The 26,896-nt window shown below is 50.3% G+C and overlaps 1 protein-coding gene across 6 annotated transcripts; it reads left to right on the plus strand.

Annotated features, from left to right (window-relative positions):
• The first annotated feature begins 95 nt into the window (after window positions 1–95).
• LOC133087312 (NADH-cytochrome b5 reductase-like) lies at window positions 96–24,568 on the plus strand. Of its 6 annotated transcripts, none has more exons than XM_061184181.1 (7): window positions 96–165; window positions 5,160–5,435; window positions 6,357–6,505; window positions 9,304–9,391; window positions 12,773–12,877; window positions 16,239–16,442; window positions 20,291–24,568. In XM_061184181.1, exons 2-7 carry the CDS (start codon window positions 5,244–5,246, stop codon window positions 20,492–20,494), a joined length of 942 nt encoding a protein of 313 aa, XP_061040164.1. In that variant the 5' UTR covers window positions 96–165; window positions 5,160–5,243; the 3' UTR covers window positions 20,495–24,568. The 6 variants fall into 6 exon arrangements, with proteins under 6 accessions (XP_061040164.1, XP_061040167.1, XP_061040166.1 ...); XM_061184184.1 differs by lacking the exon at window positions 20,291–24,568 and adding an exon at window positions 16,618–19,551; XM_061184182.1 differs by lacking the exon at window positions 96–165 and adding an exon at window positions 830–904.
• The last annotated feature ends 2,328 nt before the right edge of the window (window positions 24,569–26,896 follow it).

The following is a 26,896-nucleotide window of genomic DNA, read 5'->3' on the forward strand; positions in this document are numbered from 1 at the left end:
CTGCTGGGAACGAAAGGAGCCGAACGCCGAGACTCGTTTTATGAGTGGCAGCCACTTTAACCAATCATCGTCAGGGCATCGTTGTCTTGCCCCACCCTGCAGGCCGTCAGCAATTTCCCACAAGTGGAACCCTGCCTGCCTCCCCGGGGAAGCGCAGGAGAGTAGGTGAGTGCTTGTGATGGGCAAAGGGACTAGGAGAAGAGCTTCAGGACTTCAAGCCTGAACTCGGGACAACCTTGATCGCTTACGAGCAATTGGAGCTTGGGCGGGGCACTTCCTTCTGAGCCTTAAAGTCACTCGCTGTAAAAATAGCGATAGAAATGCCTAAACTAGCGCATCCGCTCAGCATCCGGCGCGCGGTGGGTACGCCGTAAATTTCCTTGCCTCTCCAGCCCTTCTCACGCGGAGCCTGAGCGTGGCCCTGGCACCACGCCGGCGCCGCATCGACCGCGCTGCACTGCACGCCTCCTCCCCAGCGCCCGAAGTGAGTTCCTTTCCTCGGAATGTCGCGTTTCGCCTCCGAGAAGCAGGGCCAGAGCGGCGGAGGTGTACTTTGCTCCTTGCGCAGCACGTATTTATCAAATGCCCACTGAGTGTCAGGCACTGCTGAGCATCGGGTTTACACTGGTGAATAAAACAGTTGTGCGATGTAGAGCGTACAGTTTAGTGGGAGATACAGACAGAAAGCAAGTAAAGTAAATAAATAGCAATTGCAACACACACCCACACTTCATATCCCTTTTCCCCAGTTATTTTTGTCTTCAGTATTTAACACTAACATAACATGTTTTCTATTTTGATCTTATTTAATGACGCTCTCACTAGATTATAAGATCCATGAGTGCAAGGGTTTTTGTTTCTTCACTGCTGTGAAGCCTGCTCCTAGACCAGTGCCTGGCACATAGTAAGTATATGTTTAATGAATGAATACATAATAATGTGATGAATAAGCAAATAGGGTACCTTCTAGAGAATGAGAAGGGGGTGGTTCAGGGAGGGCTCTGAGGGCAGGTGACCTTGAAGCAAGGCCTGAGGGTGAGGAGAGTCATCCAGGCAGAGGCAACAACATGTCAAGGCCTGGCTTCTTAGACTGAAAAGGTAGAGGCTGAGAGAAGATGTGAACCTGGTCTTTAAAATTCATGACTGACGTGGCCAGCTTCTCTACTAATTTCCAAAATACTAGGGAGAGTGGGATTAGTAAAACATGGAGAAAGTAAATTTAAGGCAAAGAAGGATAAATAACCCTCACACTGTACAGCAGTTTACAGTTAATAGGGTTCCTTCACTTACCTCACTTTATCTCTGAAAAACCTTTTGGGAGTAAGAAATCAGCATAAAGAGGGAATCAGATCTCATTCACTCTTAATACAAACCTGGTACATAACATGCAAGAAAAATGGGTTGAACTGATGTGACACCAAGCTAGGCTGCAAGCTCTGTGAAGGTAGAGCCCATGTTTTATTAACCTCTTGCTATATCCCAGCACCTAGCACTGTGCCTGGCTCCCAGACCTTATATGTAAACTGAGTACTCGCCACTCACCTGAGCCTTCCATATGCCAGGCCTGTGCTTGGTGGTAGAATACAGAAAGAATAAGACACCATGCTTGCCCTCAAGGGGTTCTCAACCTGCTAAACCTTCCTAAAATCATAGAACCAGCAGTAGAACCAGGTTTTCTTTCCTCTATAAGAGAAAGATTTATTGCACACAGAAGAACTATCCTTCTAAAACCAATGATAGTAAGTGGTAAGAGAACTTGGACAAGTTCTGATCAGGAGAACACTGGGCACCACGCAAGGAGATTGGATTGTATCTAGTAGGCAGTGGGGAGCTACTGAAGGTTGCTAAGCAGGGGACTGGTGTGATCAGAGCTGGTGGGAGGTGTGCTGATGGATGGTGTAGGGGGAGACTGGAAACACATCGTTTGGGCCCATGGGAAGCTCCAGTGTAAATGGGTGTGGAAAGCAGGAAAAGTGGGAAAGATCTTAAAGGTTAGGGCTCCTGGGAAGTGATTGGTAACCAAGAAACGGGACTTCACTGTCTTCTAGCAGGTGTGGTGGTTTGCTCCTCTGCTTTTCCACAGACTTGGCCCACACCTTGATTCTAGCACTTTATGCACGAATGAAGCTACCACCCTTGGGAGGCTCCAGGGTGCCCATAAAATTCAGTGGCAGTTTGGCAAGTTGGGTCCCTGTTCTGTGCCAGCCCAGTGCCAGGCACTGGGAATTGGAGATGAAGACACGCTCCTCTGCCCTCTAGAGCATGAAATCCAGGGAGAAAGAGCAGCCTGGAGTCTTAAGAGACCAGGTATGTGCACTAACTTTACCACTCCTGCTTCCTGGCCTCAGTTTTCTCCATTGTGAAATGAGGAAGAGCACGGCCTACTTATGTACGGCTGTCGAGAGGACTGAGTGAGGCAGTGCATCTGTTCTTATTCCGGTTCTTATCTGTTTAGTGGATGACTCTCCCAGGACAGAGATGAGTGTCAGTCACCTCTTGTGTCCCAGCACCTCATTCAGCAGCCCCTGCCCAGTAAGTGTCTAAGAGGCAGGAATGAATAGGAGGAAATCAAAGACTGGAGCTTTTATTTTTTTAATTTTATTTATTTATATTTTTAAATTTATTTATTTGTTTATTTTTGGCTGCGTTGGGTCTTCATTGCTGTGTGCGGGCTTACTGCGGCAAGCGGGGGCTATTCGCTGCGGTGCACAGGCTTCTCATTGCGGTAGCTTCTCGTTGCGGAACACCGGCTCTAGGCACGTGGGCTTCAGTAGTTGTGGCTCGCGGGCTCTAGAGTGCAGACTCAGTAGTTGTGGCGCACGGGCTTAGTTGCTCCGCGGCATGTGGGACCTTCCCCGACCAGGGCTCGAACCTGTGTCCCCTGCATTGGCAGGCGGCTTCTTAACCACTGTGCCACCAGGGAAGTCCAAGACTGGAGCTTTTAGAGGAGTGATATTTACATCAAATAATGCTCTGGGACATCAGACTTCTCCTAAGTTCTGTTCTCAGACAAGAGGGAGAGAAGCCCCTCTTTTACTTTCATTTGCCTGTGGATTTTTAAAAAATATTTATTTATTTATTTGGCTGTGCCGGGTCTTAGTTGCCGCACGCAGGATCTTCATTGCCGCGTGTGGGATCTTCATTGCGGCATGCGGGATCTTTAGTTGTGGCATGCGGGATCTTTTAGTTGCAGCATGCAGGATCTAGTTCCCTGACCAGGGATTGAACCCGGGCCCCCTGCATTGGGAGCGTAGAGTCTTAACAGCTGGACCACCAGGGAAGTCCCTGCCTGTGGAATTTTCAATGAATAGTTTCCTTACAGGTGAGATGACCAGGTCTATTTCTATATAAACTGTAGAGGTCCACATATAAAGACAGAGAACCTTGATAAATCCCAAACTGCCCTCACAGAAACATCTCAAAATAAATCATAACCATTTAAATTTTCCTCCCTGATCTTTCTTTCAGACAATGTTTACCTAATGGCCCTGAAACCAAGCTCCTTTCCTTCTTTCCTTCCTTTCATATAACATCCATATTTTTAAATGTACACTGTGCTAGTTCATAAAATGAATAAAAAACAGGTCTCTGCCCTCAAGGAGTTCACAGTCTCAAAAGAAGAGAAAACCACGTAAACATGTAATTTCTGAACAGTGTGAAATGCTATAGGGTAGAGATTCATTCACTGGAAGAGCATTTATTGAGCACCTGCAGTGACCAGGGCTGGACCAAGTGCAGTGAGTGCTGCAGGAAGCAGGAGGCCAAGCAGGCCTTCAAAGTCTCCAGCCTGTTCTCTTCCTTTACCCACTCATCCCTCCCTTGTTGTCAGTTACCCAGAGCTCCATCTCCAGACTCAGGTACCTAGACCTATTTAATCCAACTGACAGCTGGATTTTGCCCTTGGATGTCCCACAGGCACTCAGTGTACTTCAAACTGAACTGAACCATTTCCCCCACTTCCTCTTTCCCCTAAAACTCAACTTCTCTTGGACCCACTATCCACCCACGGATCCAAGCCAGACACCTGGATGTCCCTTCAACCCCTCTATCCCCCTCACCTGCTCACCTCACATCCATCAGTCTCTGTGTCCTGTTAATTACTGCTTCAGGATTTCTCTAATTGACCCCTGTCCTCTCGTCGTCCCTGAAGCTTCCCTGAAGCTCTATCCCCCTCACCTGCTCACCTCACAGCCATCAGTCTCTGTGTCCTGTTAATTACTGCTTCAGGATTTCTCTAATTGACCCCTGTCCTCTCATCCTCCCTGAAGCTCCCCTGGTCCAGGTCCTCATTACCTCTCACCTGGACCATCATGACTTCCCTCCTCCTCCTGTTTTCCTGTGATTGAAGAACAATATGTTCTGAAACCAGACAGAGCAGAGTTAAAGTCCCAGTGCCGTCATTTGGGGACCTTTGTCACCCTGGGTAAGTTATTAAACCTCTCCAGACCCCAGTTTTCCCATCCATAAAATGACACCTCCAGGACTGGCCTTGTTGTAAAGATTAAATGAGATGCAGCAATTTGATAGGTGACTCACCAACAGTGGTGAGTAAAAGAAACCAGACACAGAAGAATGCATTCATATGATTCTGTTTAAAGGTAGAAACTAAGCAAAGCTGATAAATAGTGGATACGGTTGCAAATAAAGGTGGCACAACTAAGGAAAAGCAAGGGAATGATTATATCAAAAGTCAGGGTGGTGGTAATGGGGAGCGGGGGTGTGATCAGGAAGGAACACAAATGTGTGGCTTCTGGGATGCCAGCAAGGTTCTTTTTACTTGAGTGAGTGGTGGTTACGAAAGGGTTCTTTTATTTATTTTTATTTATAATTTATCTATAATTTATTTTTATAACTTTTATAAATATTAAGTTGTACATAAATGTTGTACTTCATCATTTAAAATATTTTAAAAATTCAGTGAGATTTTCTATGTAATCTTAATCCAGCACTCCTCAGAGCACAGGAAGAAGTCAAGAAACCATGGTTGCCCGTTCCGATCGCTGTGCCCTGTCTCCCTCCCTCCCCCACCAGGCAGCAGATCCCAGGATTGATTCATCCCTGTCCCCAGTGCTCACACAGAGCTTGGCACCTGCAGGCCTCAAGGAGAATGAGCGGAATAGAGGTGACCAGAGTGTAACCACATGTTTTCCCTCTCCAAGGCTGGCAAGGGAGCAGGGCCTGGGCCTACCCTGGGAAGAGCACCCAGTTGCCCGCACCCCCTGCCTGACCAAGGCCCACTGACAATGGACAAGGGGGAGGAAGACGACGATGAGGAAGCCTGGCTGCAGCTTCGGCCGGTGGAGCCCTTGCCCTCCCAGTGCTGCGGCAGTGGCTGCTCACCCTGCGTGTTCGACCTCTACCAGCGAGACCTAGCAAGTTGGGAGGCAGCCCGAGCCAGCAAGGACAGGAGCCTGCTGAGTGGAGAAGAGACACAGGTGAGGGGGAGCCGCTCCTCAGACATGAGGGCCAGGTGGCAGCGTCCACCTGGCCTCAGCCCTGTGCAGTGTACCTGCTCGGGGAAGCTTCCTCTGACTCTGTACAGCAGAGAGAAAAGAGTGGGCTTAATGGAAGCAGACTGACCCAGGTTCAAAGCCTGGCCTTGAGCTGGTGAGTGGGGCATGGGGCAGGTGGCGAGGGGAGGTCCCAGGAGTGAATTGGGTGTGGGCATTTTACAGGAGAGGGAGATCTGTGAGTCGTGGCATTCAGAGAAGACTTCCCGGAGGAGGTAGAGGTGGGGTGGAATATTAAGGACAGTGGCCTGAGACTTGGAAGACATGAATTTGAGTCCCTGCTCATGGTGTGACCTTGTACAAATAAGTCACTACCACTCAGGCCTCAGTTTCCCCACATATAAAATAAGGATATTGGATTAGATCATCCGTAAGGTCCCATCAATTTCTAAATTGTGCAAATCTGGATTTTAGCGGGTTTGAAGGATGGGTAGGTCTTTCATACATTGGAGATGAGTGTTCTGGATAGAGGGCACAGCTTGAGCAAATAGACTCACAGGTAGGAAGCCGCAAGGTATTCTTGGAGGTACAGAGAAAAGTCTGTTGTCTGATGCCTGGGAGATAAAATGAGACCTGGGGCCCATCCACAGGGCCCTTGAGTGTCCAGTTAAGGACCTTGCACTTTATCCTGGGGCTGAGGGGAGCCATACAAGGCTTCAGAGCAGGGTGAGCTCAATGTAAAGTGTTCTGGCATTCTTAGAGCCTGAAAGGGAAGTAAGGTGGGACTACGCTATTACAGAGAAAACTTATTGGCCTTGATAGCCTCTCCTTGTGGGGAGGATGCCCATGGATGCTTGCATGTCTCTGAGTCCCAGCTTCTAGCTGTTGAATCTTTTCCTGCTGCAGAGCTGTCCTTCCAAACTGAGCCCAGAGACCTTCCTGGCCTTCCTCATCAGTGCCACAGACAGACTCACTAAGGACACCTACCTTGTCCGGTTTGCATTACCTGGGAACAGCCAGCTCGGCTTGCGGCCTGGCCAGCACCTCATCCTACGGTACACTCAGGTAGTGGGAGGACCCAGGCTTTGCAGCCCTGCTTTGCCATTTGCTAGCTGTGTGGTCTAGGGCAACTTGCTTAACCTTCCTTAAACCTCCATTTGTCATCTTCAAAATAAACATAGTAATACATGACTCAGCTCTTGGAATTGGACTAGATAATGCATTTTCATAATAAATAATAATAACAGTAACAGCAAACAATTTTTTAGCACTTAGTATCCAAGGCACAGGTCTGTGTGCTCATATGTATAAGCTCATTCATTCCTCACAAAATCCTGTGTGGTAGACACCATTATCATGCCCGAGAGGAAACTGAATTCAGAGAGGTTTAGTAACTTCCCCAAGATCACACAGTTAGGAAATGTTGGAGCCAGGATTTGAAAGCAAGCAGTGTGGCTCCAGAGCTTGTGGTATTAACCTCATATGATTAGCACCAGTTGATAGAGAAGACACTGTTGTTGAAAATAAGGGAGTTGCCCAGTATCACACAGCTAATAAGGATTCAAACCCAAACAGCCCGCCTCCTGAGTTACACCCTTCACCTCCTCTGAACTTCCTTCTTCCTTCCAGCTTACATTTGTACTCTCCTCCCACCTTGATCCCCACCTCCACCTACACAGGGACAAGACCCTTTGGGACCTCCAGATGGAGGTGACTGCCAGGCAGTTGACTCTCTGGGTCTGAAGCTCAGCAGAGAAATCTGAGCTGCAGACGTGGATCTGGGAATCATCCAGGTATATTGTTATGCCTGGATGGCATTTGGGAGGATGTGGGGCATGGAAAGAGGGAAGGAGGTAGGACCAAACCCTGGCAACTCCAGCATTTATGGTGTTGGCAAGAGGAGGCAGAGGCAGCAAAGGAGACGGAAAGTATAGCCAGAGGACGAGGAAGGAAACCAGGAGAGAGCTTATTACTCATCACACTCTGGTCACTTGCCTCGCATTGACCCCTGGTGTTTGTGCCCAGCTTGTTCTGGCCTGTGGCCTGGCTGACGGTCCTTAAAGGTCACTGTTCCAGTGGACAAGAGGGGCCACAGGACAGGTCACAGCCCAAAGCAACCCTCCATCCATAAGTCAGGGATGCCCAGAACTACCTGCCTCTAGTCTGGCCCCTCTCTGTCACTCCAGTGACATTCCTAACACATGCAGCTGACCACATCCCTCCTCATTCAGCCCCCTTCTGGTACTCCACAGTGCCTTCCCAGTGACACTCTAACCCAAGGCCCCCGCCTCCTTGCCCACCAAGTTCTTCTCCACCCACCCCCAACCACCCCCATACGTGCCCCTTGTTCCAGCCCCGAGGTCCACTCGCCAGTTCCTGGCTTGCCCTACATTATCCTACCTCTAAGCTTTTGCCCAGGCTGTTCCCTCTGCCTGGAATTACTTTACTTCCTGCCCATTGTTACCTGTTAGTGGCCTGCTTGTCCTTTAAGACCTTCTGAGCTCAAGGCCTTCTGAGGTTCCCTAGGTGAGAGTGCCTGTCACTTTTACCTCTGTCATAGCAAATGTCACAGTGCCCTTTGCATCCGAGCCATGCCATATGTTCTGTTTGTTATTTCCTTGTTTGTTCTGTAAGCATTTATTGAATATTTCTGCCCAACTTTTGATACATTGGGACAGGCCTTTTTAATCTTTGCGTACCTCAAAGAAGAAAATTTTGTACATAGTAGGGCTCAAGAGAGGAGTGCTTAGGTGCTCCAGGGAAGCTCTGAGTAGTGGTAAGGAACCCAGACCTGGAGGCAGACAGAGCTACAGGTGAATTCTAGCTGTGTGACCTCAGGCAGGTGACATCCCTTCTCTAAGCCTTGGTTTCCTCATTTTGGTTATTGTTTGAAATAAATGAGATACTGCATATAATATGCTTGGTGCATCATAGGCGTTTACTACAACATGGCTGCTCTTGTTATTACTCATGACTGTGCTCCTGGCCCCCTTGTTGATAACACTGGAGGGGATTCATGCATGGGGTCAGGCTTTGGACTAGGGCACCTTTGAGGATCCTTTCACTTCTGATGCTCCTGGCATGCGGTCGTGTTTGATAAATGTTAAATGCTTGTTAAATATAGTTATTTTTATCTTGATCATTCTGTGGTCTAGGAGAGGTCAGGAAAAACCCCAGTGATGTCCTAAAATAGCTCACATCATCAGTGTCCTTTTTTTTTTTTTTTAATTTATTTTGGCTGCGTTGGGTCTTCGTTGCTGCACGCGGGCTTTCTCTAGTTGCAGTGAGCAGGGGCTACTCTTCGTTGCAGTGCGCGGGCTTCTCATTGCAGTGGCTTCTCTTGTTGTGGAGCACGGGCTCTAGGCACGTGGGCTTCAGTAGTTGTGGCTCGCGGGCTCTAGAGCACAGGCTCAGTAGCTGTGGCGCACTGGCTTAGTTGCTCCGTGGCATGCGGGATCTTCCCGGACCAGGGCTTGAACCCGTGTCCCCGGCATTGGCAGGTGGATTCTTAACCACTGCGCCACCAGGGAAGCCCATCATTGTACTTTCTGAAGCACTTTTTCATCTGTGACCCCTGTGGAGGCACACAGCAGGGGCATAGACAGTTGTCCCCATTTTACAGAAGGGGCAGCTGAGGGTTTAAATGACCTGCCCGGGGTCTCACAGCCGGCACGTGGCAGTGGGGGGAGCCCAGTGCTATTTTCTTCTGCTCCATCTTGCCTGCCCCTCAGTGAGGACCACTGGGGATGACTGGGCCCCCACCTTCACTTTCACCAGCCTGGCACAGATTCGGTACTCTAAGGGTTTGTTGAATGACTGGCTGACTGCCTGACTGAGTGCTTCTCTTTCCCAGAGGGATAGTAGATGGCTTAGAAATTCAGAGAGCCTATACGCCCATCAGCCCTGCCAACGCAAAAGGATACTTTGAAGTTTTAATCAAGGTGAGCCAACTCACACGGATGCTCTAAGAGGCTGTGGACTGGACCTCCATTTGCCAGCTTGGTCAGGGTGGGGCACTTCCCTCTGACATGGGAAAAGCCAGCGCTCACATGGGAGGAGGCTGGCTTGAGGGAAGAGCAAGGACAATGAAAGAGGCCTTTTCTCATCTCCTCCTTTCCTGGGGAAAGGAGGCTACTGGTCCACCAACAGAGGGCATGTTCCTGATAGATTTTATGAAAAACAGGCTTGGACTGAGAAAAGAAAAGCTGTTCCTCCTCACCTTCTTCCCTATTGATGGAGCGTAAGCACTGAGCCGGGGAAAGGGGAACCAAGTCATGTGCACCTACTGTGTGCTGGGCACGGGTGTCCAGGGAGAGTCAGACACGGCGCCCGCCCTCAGACAGGGGCCAGACTCGGACAGTACAAGGTGGTAGATGCTGTGACCGGAGGCCCCAACCCAACTCAGGGCAGCTGGGGCTGCAGGGAAGGTGAGCTGGGCTTCCCAGAGGAAGCTGTGTGTCTGAGCTCTATGTTTAAGCTCAGGAGTGGGAAGGAAGCTCTGAGTGCTGTATCAGCACGTACAGCGGCAAAGGAGGCATGATTTGGGAAACTGTTAGCCATTTGTCCTGGAACACTTTTGTAGGCAAAAGATGGGACATGGAGGACCTTGGGGGCCAAAGTAACCTGAAATCATCTCACAGGTGGGTTGGCAGGGGCCGGGGCATTTGAGTTGGGCCTTGAGGAAGGAATACAAGTTAGCAGTGGCATTCCAGGGGGATGGATAACCGAAGGCAGGGAGGGGTGAAATAGAGCAGGGTCTTCTGGGAACTGTACCCAGTCTGAGTGGCGGGAGGAGAGTTGCTTGTAGGGACAACCGAGATGGGTGGGGAAATTGGCAGAGATGAGATGAACAAAGTGGGCTGGATGCAAAATATCCCAGAGACCCAAGGAATAGGCAACAAATGTATAAGACGTCATGAAGGTCCAATTATGTGCAAAAATAATTAGGTTGAAATACATGAAATTGCTGACATGCTAACATTTTTGACTTACAGAAACAGCAGTTTCATATGGGTCAGCCTAATACATAGCTCTAGATCATTTCCCAAGTGGAATCCTAGGGAACACCTATATTTAGGAATAGTTTTCACATCCTTTGTCTCCCTTGTAGGACAGGAATTATCCCCATTTCACTGATAAGCAAACTGAGGCCCCAGGAGGGCCTGAGGCTCCCCAGGTAGTAAGAAGTACAGCTGGTAGGTGAGCCCTGGCCTTCTGACTCCAGGTCCCCAGCACTGTCTCTGGCTCCCAACCATCCCCGCCTGCCTTCAGAGCTGGAGTGTTTATTCCCTCACACATAAGCTTGGATGGGATCCCTTTTCCACGCAACTGTTTGTCTGGGAGATTCCACAAATCCTCTCCAAATGGCCTGCTTCCCCAAGCTGCTTGTCTGGGTGTGTTTCTATTGAAAGGATAAGCCTGGAGACAGTTCTTCAGGGCAGCTGGATCTCTCCCAGCTGTAAGGCTGATTTTCTCCTTCGTTTACCGGAAAGCCTCTCTTTAGAGAGATGCTTAATTATCCCTAAGCCGCTGGCTGGGAAGAGCTGGAAATGTCTTTGCAAATTGGGAAGGCAGGAGGGTTTTGTAAGGTTTACCCTCCCATGTAGATGGGAAGGAGGAGCTCCCATTTCTCTGGCACCTTCTGGGCACCAGGTACTGCTTCTAGCTCTTTATTTTAATTATCTCGTTTCAACCTCATAATCACCCTGCAGAGTAGATCATATTCTCCCCACTTTACAGATGAAGAAACTGAAGCCCAGAGAGATGATGTCATTGTCCCAAGGTCCCTGGGGTAATATGATCTCAAGTGGAAGAACAAGTTCAGCGTCAGTTCTGTTTAACAAGTGTGTATTGAGCATTTACTCTGTGCCAGGCTCCATGTGGGTGCCAGAGGCACAGAAAAATCCTTCCTTTCTCCTTGAGTGCTGTCTGTGCCATAGGGCCACTAAGGCCACCCCTGGGGCTGTGCCTCCCCGATACTGGGGCCACAAAACAAGGTGTGCGCTGAAATACAGCCTCCAGCAAGTTAGGAGAAAAACTTAGCCTCCTCCCCAGACCTCTTCAGGTAAGCGGAAGACTTCCCTTGCTTTATGCATGTGGTGCCCAAGGAGGGCAGGGATGGTACCAGAAGTAGCTGTGGGTGCTTAAAAGCATGTCTGGTGACCAAAGCCCAGTCTCTCCTTCAAGCCTGGTTATAATTTCTCCAGACACCCTTCCTGGGCTGTCTTACCCCTGACCATACGACACCTGATGCCCAGAATTCTCTCTGCCCTTCCCGCATCCCCAGTGAGTTTGAGTCTACCCAGTCTTCAAGGTCCAGCTTAGCTTCCCCCTCCAGGAAGCTGTCCTCAATCCCACTCCACTGGAAGTGACTGCACCTCCTCAGGGCTCTCCTAGCACTTCATCCTTCTCACGGGGGGTTAGGTAGTCTCTATCTTGTATATGTCTGAGACTTAGGTCCCTCTTAGATTGTGAGCTCCTTAAAGGGAGGGCCTGAATCTGGGTTCATTCATTCATTCATTCAGATGTTTAAGTCCTTTCCATGATTCAGGCACTGGCTGCCTCCATGGAGCTTAAGGTCCAGCTATCTCCCCTGCAGCCCCAGCATGGTGCCTGACACAGAGTCAGGGCAGTGTGCACTTCCCCCATGGAGGAATCCCCTCCACAATCTTCACTTTTTTCATCCAGCCAGAAGACAGTGCAGGGATATGCAGAGATTGCAAATGAGGCGGACTCTAGCCCGTAAATATATTTGGTCTTGGCCTGCACAGTGTTTTAAAATTTTGAATTAATTGCCAGCATTTCAAAAATGGGAAAATTTTCACAAAAATATGGATTTCCTGCCCCTCTTAGAGAGTCAGAAGATCTGGCGTCGCTGGCCCCGCGGACTGTGTACTGGAATTTGCAGAGTGGTTTCCTCCTTTAGAAAGAGTATTCACTCACCAATTTACTGTAGTCTCCACCACTCACTCTTGTCTCCCTGACGCTGAGACTGTTAGTTGCCATCAGTTATCTCATACCCAGTTCTTCACTCAGTTATGTTACCCGCATGGCCCTTGTAGTTATTTGGTTTGAGACCTCTGTAGTTAAGGCTGTAGGTCTTATGGATTCTCATCCCAGTCTTACCATTTACCTTCTGTGTAAGCTTCTTGGCCTCATCTGAAAACGGGGAACGACAGTACCAACTTCATGGATAATTAGGATTAAATGAGACAACTCGTGTAAAGCACTGAGTGCAGGAAGGGCTCCACTTTCGAGACTGACGTGGTTTGTATTGGCAACATGTGCCTGTCTTAATGAGGTCTCCCTTCGTTTCCTCCCAGTGCTACCAGACAGGGCTGATGTCCCAGTATGTGGAGTCCTGGAAAGCAGGAGACACGGCTTTCTGGCGAGGACCTTTTGGAGGCTTCGTCTATAAACCAAACCAGGTCAGTGCCCGCACTGAGTCCTCAGGAGACCCCTCCCAGCTTAGCTTCCAGGAATGTGGTTCTCATGTTTCAGGCCATAGAATCTCACTGTGCCATTCTTCTTGAGCCCAAACCTAATCCCAAGAGTATCCTTGGGGTTGGACATGGGAGGAGATGGGAATAGGCACTAAGAAACAAAACTGCCTGCCCATGTTCCAGAACCATCCTTGCCTGCCCCTTGCTTGGAAAAATTCAGACTATGAGCTAGGTATTTAGGGCCCTTATGCCATCTGACTCTCAGATATCTTTCCAGTTTCACATTCCATTTACAAGACTATGAGACCACTCCCTAAATACACCCTGTGGCTCACTGCTTGGGAGCCCCCTGCTTCCCAACCCAAAGGCTCTTCCCCTCATCTTCACGGCATGTTCACATCCTCCCCTGACATTCCCAGGAAGAATCAGTAATTTCTCATCAGTTGGTGCATATCTGGAAAGCAGTTTGACAATATGCACTGGGAGTCTTAGGAATCTTCACATCCTTGACCCAGTGCTTCCACTTCTGAAGTCTGTCCTATGGAAAGAATCCAAAATGCTGCCTCTTGCACATGTTCATTGCGGCTTTATTTATAATAGCAAGAAATTGGAGACAACTGAACATCCAACAGCAGAACAGTTAAGTACACTGGGTTACAGATACGTGATAGACTACTATCTTGGATTTTAAAATTATGTTTATAAATGATGTTGAAGTACAGTTGATTTACAATGTTGTGTTAGTTTCAAGTGTACAGCAAAGTGACTCAGTTATACATACATATGTATGTGTGTGTGTGTGTATATATATATATATATATATATATATATATATATATACACACACACACACATACACACATACATCTATTCTTTTTCAGATTCTTTTCCCTTATAGGTTATTACAAAGTATTGAGTATAGTTCCCTGTGCTATACAGCAGGTCCTTGTTGGTTATCTGTTTTATATACGGTAGTGTATATATGTTAATCCCAAACTCCTAATTTATCCCTCCTCTCCCTTCGCCTTTGGTAACCATCAGTTTGTTTTCTATGTCTGTGGGTCCATTCTTTTTGTTTGATTTAAAAATAACTTTTATTGGTATTTTCCTTACTACAAATGCAGTACCTGTTCATTACCAAAAAAAAATTCAGCAGGTATAAAGAAGCTAAAAGAGACTTCCCTGGTGGTCCAGTGGTTAAGACTCTGCACTTCCACTGCCGGGGGCATGGGTTCGATCCCTGGTCGGAGAAGTTCTGCATGCTGCCTGGTACAGCCAAAAACATTTTTAAAAATAAATAAAGAAGCTAAAAGAAGAAATAAAGAATACCTGCAGGCCATCTTCCTGGACATACCAGTCTTACTACCTTGGCATCCACAGACCCCACTGGAAAGCCCTGCACCTCCTGTCTGGGAGGGTGTAGGGCCCGGCCATGAGGGAAAAGACATGGTGTGTCACACATGAACACTTGGCCGCTGAAACTGTGGCTAAGGCTTGGCTCTGCTCCTGTGAGGATGCTGGGACGCAGCCCAGTCTTGCCACTCTGCAGCCATCTTCAATGCAGATGGATCACGTCAGCCCTGAGACTGACACATTAGAATCTGTCTTGCATTCATTCCACAGACTTTCATAGGTATTCACCCAGGGCCAGGCCAGTGCTGGACCCTGGGGGCTCAGAGATGGGTCAGATGAGTCCTGTCCTCCAGAAGCTCACAGTCTGATGGGGAGAGAGGCGCACAAATAAATGACAACAACACAGTGTGACAAGTGTGAGGAGGGGATGCACAGAGGGCCGTGGGAACACAAGAAGGGCCCCTCACCTGCCCCTGGCTCAGGGAAGGCTCCCCAGATTCCCCAGATTAGAGCCTGAGCAGTGATGGGAGAAAGGGGGAGCACGGCACACCCCGTGACTGGGAGGCTGGGAGAGCATGAACACAGGACAGGATGATGGGCTAGCAGTAGGGCTCAGTGAGGGAAGGAATCTAATTGTATTAAGCCCCAGGCTCCATACCAGGCACTTGATTATTTTTTAAATTTTATTTTAGAATTTATTTTATTTTATTTATTCATTTTTTTTGGCTGCGTTGGGTCTTCGTTGCTGCACGTGGGCTTTCTCTCTAGTTGCGGTGAGCCGGGGCTACTCTTCGTTGCAGTGCGGTGGCTTCTCTTGTTGCGGAGCATGGGCTCTGGGTGCGCGGGCTCAGTAGTTGCGGCTCGTGGGCTCTAGAGCACAGGCTCAGTAGTTGTGGCGCACGGGCTTAGTTGCTCTACGACATGTGGGATCCTCCTGGACCAGGGATCGAACCTGTGTCCCCTGCACTGGCAGGCGGATTCTTAACCACTGCGCCACCAGGGAAGTCCCATACCAGGTACTTTATGTCACCTCTTTAATCCTCACGACAGTTCTGAGATAGGTGCTATTCTGGGGAGGTGCTGTTATTTTTTTTACAAGTGAAGAAACCAAGGCTCAGAGAAGTGAAAGAACTTGCCCAGATCACATGACTGGGGGTTTACCTGCAGATCTGCTCGACTCCTGATAGTCCAGGAAGCATTCCATGCAGTAGTGTGGTGTGCAGTGGCTGTCACTAAAGCTGGTGAACACTCAGACTGCGTACAGAGGCCTAATCTCTAGAAAGATGTCAGTGAATACCTCACTGTGCGGGTCAGGCACTAACCTTCCAGGCACTGATCTTAAAGAGGCCTAGAGCCAGGAAATAGGTTCGGTGATGGGGAGCTGATGGAACAGGTGCCTCTTGGGAGCTCACTTTGAATGAGCCAGGCACTGAGGTATAGTATCTCATTTAGTCTAGAGACGAGCAGGCTCAGGGTCCAAGCCAGGGCCCCCAGATCTCTGCAGGGTTGCCCTGGGGCAGAGGAAGCAGCCCGGAGGGCAGGGCTGGGATGGGGGTGGGAGGGCAAAGCTTTGGTGGGAACAGGTGTCAGCTCAGTGTGAGGTGGGAAGCCTTCCCTGGCAAGGGGAGTCAGTCTGTAATGGAGCAGACTTCCTTGGGAGGTAGTGGACTACCTGTCAGCAGACATATGTAAGCAGAGTCCCGTGGGGATGCTTTAGAAGGCAGCCAAGCCACTTGCAGGATGACTGCACCATCATGTTCCCTTTCAGCCTCCAGATTCCATGATTTCTGTTCCATAGACCTCATAAGCTGTAGCCTTTCACAGGCAAGGATGGTTTTCTGGAGGAGGTAGAGAGGCGAACTCAGATGGGTGGGACACCCAGGAAGGGCAGTGCCATCCAGTTCAAGCAAGCCCAAGAAAAGCCCCCATAGTGCATGGGTGGGGTCAGACCCCTTCCCAGCCCACCCCTGTCATGTACCCTCCTGTTCCCTAGTATGGTGAGCTCCTCATGCTGGCTGCTGGCACCGGCCTGGCCCCCATGGTGCCCATCCTGCAGAGCATCACAGACAACGCAGAGGATGAGACCTTCATCACCCTGGTCGGCTGCTTCAAGACCTTTGAGGGCATCTACCTGAAAACCTTCCTCCGGGAGCAGGCTCGTTTCTGGAATGTCCGCACCTTCTTTGTACTCAGCCAGGTGAGCCCAGGGGGATGATTTCCTTCCCTGATTGAGACTCTACTGTCCCCTGCACCCATCTTGAGGACATGCTGTGGGCTCTCTGCCCCGTGCTGTAATAGTCATCCCTGCCACTGGTGGAACCCCCAGTGTGTGCCTGGCAAGGAAGGCAGGTGTTGCCGTGTTCATTATGCAGATGAGGAAACTGACGCTCAGAGGTGAAGGCACCAGCTGGTGTCGTGCTGCCAGACAGGGTGAAGCCAGGATATGAACCCGAGACTGTCTGCTTCCAGAGCGCCAGCTCTCACCCACCATGCTTTGCTGCCTGCCATCCACCCTCTGGCATCGTCTGTTGTATGGGCGGGGGGCCTGGTTGTAGAATCAGTGGGCCAGGCACAGACGTCCTCTGGCTGTGATAGCTCCTTGAGGCAGGGACCACGTGTCTGGATCACCACGCTCTCAATGCTTTGCACAGCACCAGGCACGGAGTAGGCACTCACCCCGGCAATGGCTGGTGGAGTAAACCGGATCCAGTTCACTGCATTTGTTAGGGTCTTTTCCACATCACTTTGTTCCTGCCTGGGAACAAAGCTGCTTTCAAATCCTCCAAGATACAGCCACTCTAGCTGGAAGCGGCTTTGCCTCCTGAGCCCTCTTCCCTCTGGTTCCCCATCCCCTCCATTCATTCAAGCCACCCCTCTGGGCCCTCCCCACAGGGCCGCAGCATGGAGGTCTGTCTTGCCCCTTACCTCAAGCCAGGCCCTCAGCTATCTTTGTTCACTGGCCTTCGCCTAGTCTGTAGCTTTATTTCTCTTTCCTGCACGCCCTGGGTTGAGGTTCCCTGCTGGTGCCTCCCCTCCATTCTCTTGGTCAGGGTCAGCCTCATTGCCCTGTACTTTGGGTCACCCTTGTCATCAGTTTCCTCTTGAGACAGCTTTAGAGTGTCCGTAAAGACTTACATGATCCTCGACATTGTGGCTGGGTGGGGGAGGGTGTCAGGAAACCAGAGGTCCTGAGGTCCCCAGGGGCCAGAGTCCACAGGCCTGTGCATGGGACAGAATGCTCAGTGGCATGAACACCGAGGGGGTCGTGCTTGGTGAACATTAGCAGTGACAGCAGTGCCCAAGGTCAGGGATGAAGCAGAGGGCTAAGGTACAGCCGAGGGGAGAGGGGCAAGGGAAGGGCCACTCCTGCCAGGAGCACGCTCAGCCCTGCGCAAGAGCTGGTCAAGGAAGGTGGCAGGAAGGCAGGCACCTGGCAGAATTACCCTGGCTGTTGGCCAGCCTTCCTTTCCCCCACCACGTGCCAGGTGCCAGGGATTTAAAAACGAGAATGGGACGTCCCTGGCGGTCCAGTGGTTAAGATTCTGTGCTTCCACTGCAGGGGACGGGGGTTCAATGCCTGGTCAGGGAACTAAGATCCCACATGCCACACAGGGCGGCCAAAAAAAATTTTTTTTTAATAAATAAATGAGAATAAAAATGAAGATGACCTCTTACTGCCCTCCAGGTGCTCATCTATATATGTGGAGACAGCCACAGAGATGGCTGACAAGGGCTCCCCTTCATCGAGCACTTTCTCTGTGCCTAGCACTGTTCTAAGCACTTTATGTGTATTAACTCATTTAATCCCCACCACAATCTTAGGAGGCTTTTACTGCCATCATGGCCTTTTACTAGGTGTGGAAACTGAGACACAGAGAGGTTAAGACCTTGCCCAAGGTAACACAGCAAGTTGGTGGCAAGGCCATGCTCTTATTGCTTGTCAGTGTAAGACAGCACAGGGATAGGTGCTGTGGAGGGTGTTCAGGGTGCTGGAGGCAAGCAGAGAGGGCTTCACAGAGGAGATGGCATTTGAGCCCGGGCTTGAGGGCAGAGTTAAAGTTCACCAGCAATAGGGGACCTTCTACCCTGGGCCGGGGCTTTGATGAGGCCAGTGCCCTGGGGTTGGGCAGGCGACTGGGCTGGCTGTCAATAGCCGGGGAAGGTGAGGGATGATGGAGTGAGAGGTGCCTCCTGCCTGGCCGTGCTCCCTCCACTCTGGGTGCTGCCTGGGCCATAGCGACAGCATCATCAAGGGTCTCCCTGCTCCAGCCACTCCTTGACGATTTGTCCTTCATCCTGCAGCTGGAAGGGCAGCTCTGACCACATCACTGCCCTGCTTCCTGTCCTTCCCTAGCTCCCCACCGCTCTCAAGACTATGTGCCAGCCCACATGGCTGTGCCAGCCCTCCATGGCCTCGCCTTCTGGCCCACTCCCGCTGCATGCTGCGTTCTGGTGTCACTGGTCTGCCTGTGGTCGCAAGTGCTCTGTGCTTTTCTGGCTCCTGGGTCTTTGCTCGTATGGTTCCCCCTGCCAGGCACACTTTTTCCCACTTCTTCACCTAACACCCACTCATCCCTCACATCTCTCTGCTAAGGTGTAATTCCATCCTGGGAACTTTCCCTGAGCCTCCAGGCTGGTGTAGATGTTTCTGCTGTCACGGCCCAGGCTCTGCTTCCTAGCACCCACCCCACTGCATCATCATTGTTTATGGGTCCCCTCCCCACTTGAGCAGCAACCAGACCCCATGCATCTCTGGCTGCACAGTCAAGGTCAGCTGCACTGAACCTAACTGGCCTGGGGGGATCAGGCATTGGGAAGGAGGGGCAAGGCCAACGGGCCCTACTCGTTCCTGCCCTCGAGGGCCCATCGGGCAGGTCAGAGCACGAAGGGCACGCAAGAAGATGCAGATCATCAGAGAGTGTCCCCTGTCAGCAGCACAGCACTGTCCTCAGAGGCCCTGGGTGTCTGATGAGCTCTGTGAGTGCGCCTGAGATTCGAGGCCTGCATTCATGGAGCCTCTCTCAGCTCTTCCCCATCCGCTGCGCTCATCTCAGTAGCTCAGAGAGGTCGTGACTCCTCACCAGAAAATGGTGGCAAAGCTTGGATTCCAGCCCCAACCCCTCTCTCTCCATCCTGTCTCGCTGCTTGGCCCCAGGAACCAGAAGTTCATCTCAGTAGGGTCTGCAGAGGTGATAGTCCTCTTCTGTTGGGGGTTTTGTTTTGTTTTGGACGCTGGTTACATGGTTTCTTCTCTTTGTTAAAATTCTCCAAACTATATAAACTTTACGATTTTTATACATATGTTATACTCCAATAAAATGTTTACTTAAAAGATATTCTTCCAAGTAGTGGAGATTTTCTTTTGTGACCCTGGGAATGAAAGCCACAAGCTAAGTCTAGAGGGGCAGAAAGAGAAGGAGCCTGGGCATTGCACACCCCCAGAATACTACCTCTAGCCTTTTCATGTGAGAGAAATAAACCCTTCTCTTGGTTAGGGCACTGCAGCCCGGGATCTCTGACACACAGCCAGATGGGGCCAGGAACCCTGTCTGTTTAGGGCAGCTGCCGTATCCCCATTGCCTAGCACCAGGCCAGGCACAGAGTCTACTCAGTAAACATTTGTTAACTCAACAAGCTAATTGAAATCTTAAATGAACAAAAATTATGCTCCGAGGGTGATAGTGATGGATAACCTTGGAAAGATGCTAGGAGACCCACAGTCGTGGTGAGAAAATATTCCCCCCAGAGTGACAGGTGCAGTGGCCCCAGGTTCTGGTCCTGCTGCTGCCCCTGCATCATTGTGTGCCCCGAGAGGCGTCCCTCCTCCCTGTGCATCAGCTGTTGTAGAGGATAACTACCTATCCACAGGCTTCTGTGAGGGTGATTTGAGTCCCAGGGTTAGGAAGTGCCTGGCCCGTGGTGGGGCTGGGTGAAGGTTGGCTTCCCACCCCCTCTGCCTCAGTTTCCTTGTTTGCCAGAGAGGAGCTGACCATGTGAACTCTGAGGACCCCCAGTAGTCACCCCCACTGTTTCTCATCCTCCCAGGAGAACTCCCTAGAGCAGCTTCCCTGGAGTTACCGGGACAAGACCCACTTTGGCCGCCTGGGCCAGGACCTGATTGAAGAGCTGGTCGGCTCCTGTCGGAGAAAGCCGTTTGCATTGGTCTGTGGCTCAGCTGAGTTTACCAAGGACGTGGCCGGGTACTTGCTGAGCACAGGCCTGGCCGAGGACTCCTACTTCCTCTTCTAGGCCTGGCCTCCCTTCTAAAGCTCAGGCCAGGGGCCTGACACTGGGACGCAGGAAGGGACACAGACTGGAATCCAAAGACATGAATGGAAGACCGCTGCTAACTCTCCAGGTGACCTGGGACAAATGTCTTTACCTCTGCACACCTGCGTTTCTCATCCACCCCACGTGGTTCCTGACTCCCTCAAGCAGGCATCCTACTGGGAGGAGGGAGATGGAGCTGTAGGAACCTTGGGGAGGAGAGTATCCGGCTGGGAGTCAGGGAGGACTCCCTGGAGGGAGCCAGGTCCTGGCTGGGTAGGAGTTGGCAGGAGAAGGACTAGGAGGGGCTTTCCTGGTTCCTCAGCTTCAAGGGTTTGAGAGGGGCTCCCACTGGGCCCTGCCCTGTAATGCCTATGCCAAAGCCTGCTTTTCCTGGAGATGTGTGTCTCTTGTGGCCTCAGGGCTGGCTCAGATGAGGTGCTCACTGGTTAGGGAATGACCATAGCGGAGGCTAGAGGAGGCACTTGCTGTATGTACCTCCAGTGCCGTGAGCCTGACACAATGAAGGTCGTGGGTTCTGTGACCTGACCATGTCTCAGAACAAGGTGGGGCCCTAGATTACCTTTATTTTGGCACCAGGCCTTTTGTGCTGCAAAAGGCTTCACTCTCAGTCTCCTTTTCCTGGCTCAAGAGCCCAGCCCAGAGTCCTTTCCCCAGCAAAAGAGTCGTGAAAGCAAATGCCCCTCCCTCCTGCAGGCAGCCAGCTCAGCCATGCCTTCAGCTGCAGCGCCCTGGTGATGGTTGCTATGGAGATCTAAAGATAGAGCAGGAGTCCGGAGACCTGGGTCCTTCTCCCTGCTCTGCCCACTGAGCTGCTACTGCTTCTGAGCCCCCCACCCCTCCCCTCCACACCCCACCCCCTCCATCCTTCATGGGGCATATGCCCTCCGCAGGGAACCTAGCAATCCTGGGCAGCACACTGCAGTTAATGAATTCTGCTTTCTGTAGCCTGGGCTCCAGTATGCTGCACCAGCTCAGGCTGGCTACAGGCAGTCTCAGAGTTGGAATATTAAGCCATGGAATCTCAGAATCAAAGAACCATAGAATCGTAGAGTTGGAATTTTGCAGTCATAGAATCACACAGCTCTCATCATATCAGAGGTTAAAGCTCAGGACTCCAAAAAGCATCCCATCTACCGGACTCATTGTATTAATGGGGAAACCAAGGCCCAGCGAGGCCATGTGACCTGCCCAAGGTAAAACAGTTCATGGCAAGGCCAGGGTCAGAAGCCAGGTCTCTAATGTCAGCCCTGTCCTCAGAGTTCTGTACCAGTGATTTTTAAACTGGGCTCTGCAGGACACTACAGTTCCTGGCACAACAGCAGTGAAGGAATGGCCAGGTGGGATCTCCAGGCCCCCTTCCAACCAGAACAGTTTTGTTTTTATCCCATTTATATCTTGGAGCTTGGAGTCATTTTCATTTGTGAAACAGGGTTTTACTGCACTGCCCAAAAAGTTGCAACAAATCTCCCAGCTGTGCCATGTTCAATAAATAATTACGGCAAGCAGTTGGGGGATGGTGCCAAAGGTTTCAAAGCAAGTTTCACAGACAGAATTCCATGGTCAAATAAATGTGGGGAATACTGCATGTGACCTTCACCAGGAATCACGTGCACACGAGCATATTAAAGGCTCTGAAAAGTCCAGTGGTGAAGAAACATTTTGCATTTTATTTAACCCAGAGTTTCCCAAGCTTATTTAATTAGAGAACACTTTGAGACCAGCATTCCATGGACTACTTCAGGAAATGCTGGTCTGTTGCAAAGCCTCTTTTCAGCATAGCATAATTAGTGGGGAGGCCCTTCCCTGAGAGGCAGAGGTCCCGAGCAGGCACTGTGATTTCATTCGGCCTCTCCTGTGACTTGAGCAAGGCACTTTCTTTCTCAGGGCCTCTGAATCTATGCATCTTCCTCCACCCTTTCCTCTCCCTCAGTTAGTGCGTCCTATTGATTCTACTCACAAATACTCCTGGAGGGCCTGTTAGGAGCCAGACTCTTAGGCACTGAGGGAAGAACAATGAACAAGGTGGGTACGGTTCTGGGAAGCTCCATTGGGGAGCTTATAGTCCGACAAGGAAGGCAGAAATTAAAGTTGTAATTCTAAAAGGGATGAGTGTGCTGAAAAGGGAAGTACGGCGCGCTAGGAGAATGGATGGCAATGCTCTAGCCTGGCCTAGGGGAGGCCAGGGCGCACCACTGCCCTGAGGGTAGAGGCTTCTCACTCACAGTTAGGGGTGGTAGGTGGTCCCCACTTAGGGAGTGAGGGGTCTGGGGCAGTTCTTGTATGTCTGTCTTTTCCCATTTTAGATATTTGATGTTTAGCTATTACCATCCAGTGATAACCAACAGCCCCTCTTACCCTAGAATGTGTCACCCTCCCCTTCCCCTCACTCCGTGTGGGATCTGTGCCGTCTAGATGCTGGTGGGGTTCCATATGGGACATTGGTAAAGACCCAGCCACGCCCTTGGTGCCAAGATGCCGAAGGGCTCATACCATCCGGAAACTTGAGAGCTCATGGCTGGGTCCTGTGCCTCGAAAGATGATAAGTGAGTCCAAGAAGGGGATTAGTTAGAGTGCGTGAACACGAACCTCTTTGAATCAGGGTGAGGTTCCCAGCTCAGGGTGAGCTGGCCCATTCCTCCCATCTCTCCTGGTGATGCTGTCAGGGTGTTGGTGGCAAAATCAATGGCTGCCTTGGTTCCGCCCTCATCATGTTTTGCCTGCAGCATTCCCATCCTCAGCCTCCAACCTCCGGCCTCTCCCCTACACCCCCTTTCACACTGTGGCCAGACCCATTTTTTTAAATTGTAGTGATAACACTGTGTTGGCCAAAAAGTTCGTACGGGTTTTTCCATAAGATGTTATGGAAAAACCGGAACGAACTTTTTGGCCAACCCAATACTTAACATGAGATCTACCCTCATAACAAACTTCTAAGTGTAGGATACGTTGTTGTTGAGTGTGAGTACAGTGTTGCAGCTCTCCAGAGCTTATTCAGACTGCTTCTTCTAACACGCAGATCTGAGCCTGTCACTCCCTTGCTTAAATCCTTCAGTGGCTCCCTGCTGCCCTCAGGGTACGGCATCGTGGCTCTGCTTACCTCTCCAGGCTGATTCTGTCTTACTACCCCTCCCCTCAACTCTTATGTTCCAAGCACGTTCTCTTGCGTCCTTCAGTCCCTTCACATTTGCTGCTCCCTCTGCCTGGGCCAGCCTTCCACCCTCCCATCTTCCACTGGCCTAAGCCTCCTTGTCCTTAGAGGACTTAGCTTAGTGTCACTGCCTCTCGGAAGCCTTGCCTGCCTCTATCCTCCAGGCTAGATTACGCACAGAGTCTTGCGCGTTCTTCTGTTGCTGCACCCATCAAGCTGTCTCTCATGCATGTGAGCACATCAGGGGTCGTCCCTGTTCATTGTGTCCCCAGCGTGGAAGGGTGCTCAGTACATCCTGGATGTCAAACACCTGAATGATAAACAGCTAACGTTTCATGGAGTCCTTTACGGGTTGCAAAAGGCTTTTCACCTACATTGAAGCATGCAGTCGTCACCAAAATGCATGCTATTTTATTACCCCAATTTACTGATGAGGAAACTAAGCTTCTGAGACATTAAACAATTCTCCAAGGTCACGCAGGGGTACATGCTGCAGTTGTTATAAAGGCTGTATGTGACACGAGGGTGCACCAGGAGACGTGTATAAAGACTTTCACTGCTGTACTGTTTGAAACCGCAAAGAATGGAAACTACCTATATGTTCATCGGTAAGAAAATGGAGAAATGCACTGTTCTATGTAGACTCACAGTGGAATACCATACAGTAGTTAAAGTGAGTAAACTAGATTTACATGTATCAACATAGACTAAATCCTAAAAGCATAATAATTGAGTGAAAACCAAATTGTAAAAGGAAAGGTACAGTAAGATAGCCATATTTGGAAAGTTTAAAAACACAAAATAATACCAAATGCTCAGGAAGGAGATTTACCAACTTCAAGGATAGTGGTGACCTCTGACAGAGAGAAGGGAGGGGGATGGGATGGGATGGGATGAGGGCTTTTATCTGTGTCACTTTACTATAAAAATATTTGAAATGAATATAGCAAAGTATGATCATCTGGTAAATCTGGGTGATGGGTTCACCATTGTCTGCTTTATTAATGTTCTATCTTTTTCTGTGTTTGAAATAGTTCCATAATTAGAGATTTGTTAAAATAAGATTAAATATGCCTGGTCAAAGTGCTTCAGAAACTAACGGCTTAAAAACATTCATTCCTTCTCTCCCACCTCAGGGTAGGCTGTGCCCTTTTATGCCTCCAAGCTTTTCAATCTTTCATTTGAAACTACTGCAAGTACCTACCGTGTGCCCTGATTAGTCACAACAGTCAATAGTATAAACCATGCCCAGCACCCATAGCTTACATGCTGTTCCCTCTGCTTGTCCCTCTTCTTTTCCTCATAAACTCAGACCAGAGTGACTTTCCAGACACCACAGTTTTGGACTTTTTGTTTTGTTTTATTGTGTTTTGTTTTCGTTTTTTAAGTGAGGCAGACCTAGGTTCAAATCTCTGACTGATTCTGTAGGTATACAGGGCAAGTAACTTGGCCTCTCTGGGCCTCAGTTTACTTACTCATCTATAAAGTGGAGATGGTACCGCCATCTCCCAGGACTGTGTGAGGATGAGGGAAACGTATGTGATGCCCAAGCACAGTGCCTGGCCCGGAGCGAGTGTGAGAACCAGCCCCCTTTCTCTCCTCTCCCTGGAGGCCCTCCCCAGCAGTGCCTGGCTCATGCTGGCCTCTGGATGACAGCACTTGTTCTCAAACTTTTCACTATCAAGAACTCCCTTTTTTGGACTTCCCTGGTGGTGCAGTGGTTAAGAATCTGCCTGCCAATGCAGGGGACATGGGTTTGAGCCCTGGTCCGGGAATATCCCACATGCCGCGGAGCAGCTAAGCCCGTGCGCCACAACTACTGAGCCTGCGCTCTAGAGCCCGCGAGCCACAAATACCGAAGCCCGCGTGCCTAGAGCCCATGCTCTACAACAAGAGAAGCCACCGCAATGAGAAGCTCATGCACCGCAACGAAGAGTAGCCCCCGCTCGCCGCAACTAGAGAAAGCCCGCGTGCAGCAACAAAGACCCAATGCAGCCAAAAAAATAAATAAATAAAAATAAATAAATAAATTTATTTTAAAAAAAAGAACTCCCTTTTTTGTTATTTTCCCCATGCTTTGGAAGATTTTGATCCCAAATTGCATGTATTAAGTCATTATTAATTTATTTGCCATTTTTTATTAATCAAAGACATAGATAGCTGCCCCTCAGAGCTTCTGATCTGTGCAGCCCGCCAGGAGCCGCACGTGGATGACATAATTCCAGCCAGAGGCAAAAGAACTCAGCGGTGTGTGTGGTCTGGGTGGCCCGAGGAGGGCAAATGTAGATGCACCTTACTCATTTTCTTTTAATTGACCAAGAGCTGTGGAAGCGGCTGGCCTTGCCTGGGTGGGTGCTGCTTTCCCAGGTCACTGACTGATGGGCCCGGGGCTGAGTTTTCCCTGCCAGGCTCTAGTACAGGGCCCCATGAAGGTCCCAGACCCTTCATCCCACAGGGCTCACTCCAAATAGATGGCGTGCACCAGTGCCATGCTGAAGAGCGTGGGGTTCACGTAGTGGGAGATGGCAAAGCTGTCTGCATGTGGGTCCCACAGGCACCCGCTGGAGACCACCACGCTGTCCTGCCTCTTGCTCCCGATGCTGACAGAGCACACCAGCCTGTAGCGGGGCGGGGTGACAGTCTTGACCAGGTCCTGGATCTCGGCACTCAGCACAGCGGCCAGGTGGGCACACAGGGCCGGATGGTAGGCCACACCGGCCAGCTTGTTGGGCAGGTGAGCCTGCATCAACTCCTGCGCCCGGACCCAGAGGAACTTCACCTCCGGCCTGGCCGCCCGCAAGAGGACATGGAGAGAGGGGAGGAGGGGGGTGATGGTGGGGAGTCTTTGCAACAAGGCATACAGAATTGGGGCTTGAAGCCTGTATGTTGGACATAGAACCCTGAGTCTGAGCAGTGGGGTGGACAATGGAATGTAGAACCTGGGACACAAGAACGTAATTGTACAACTCTGTAGTCCTGTGCTTCCAAGGGGCTCAGCAGAAAGAAAGGCAATCCAGGCTCAGGGCACAGCGTGTAGGAGAAGTGAGAGAGACGCGGGTAGCTGGGATGTGACTCTCAGGATGGGGACAAAGTCTGAGATGCGCTCCATGTGTGGGAGGGTGGTGGGGTGTCCTGAAGAGGCATGAATGCCAAGCAGAGAACTTTGGATTTTATCCTGAGCAGAGGGCTGACATGGTCAGATTAGCATTTTA

Source organism: Eubalaena glacialis, chromosome 3 (assembly GCF_028564815.1).
Source record: "Eubalaena glacialis isolate mEubGla1 chromosome 3, mEubGla1.1.hap2.+ XY, whole genome shotgun sequence".
Taxonomy (NCBI): Eukaryota; Metazoa; Chordata; class Mammalia; order Artiodactyla; family Balaenidae; genus Eubalaena; species Eubalaena glacialis.

Coding starts and splice junctions, on each gene's coding strand:
- LOC133087312 (XM_061184181.1), top strand. CDS start 5,244: ATGGACAAGGGGGAGGAAGACGACGATGAGGAAGCCTGGCTGCAGCTT. Junction 9,392..12,772: donor ACTTTGAAGTTTTAATCAAG/GTGAGCCAACTC, acceptor GTTTCCTCCCAG/TGCTACCAGACAGGGCTGAT. Junction 12,878..16,238: donor TCGTCTATAAACCAAACCAG/GTCAGTGCCCGC, acceptor CCTGTTCCCTAG/TATGGTGAGCTCCTCATGCT.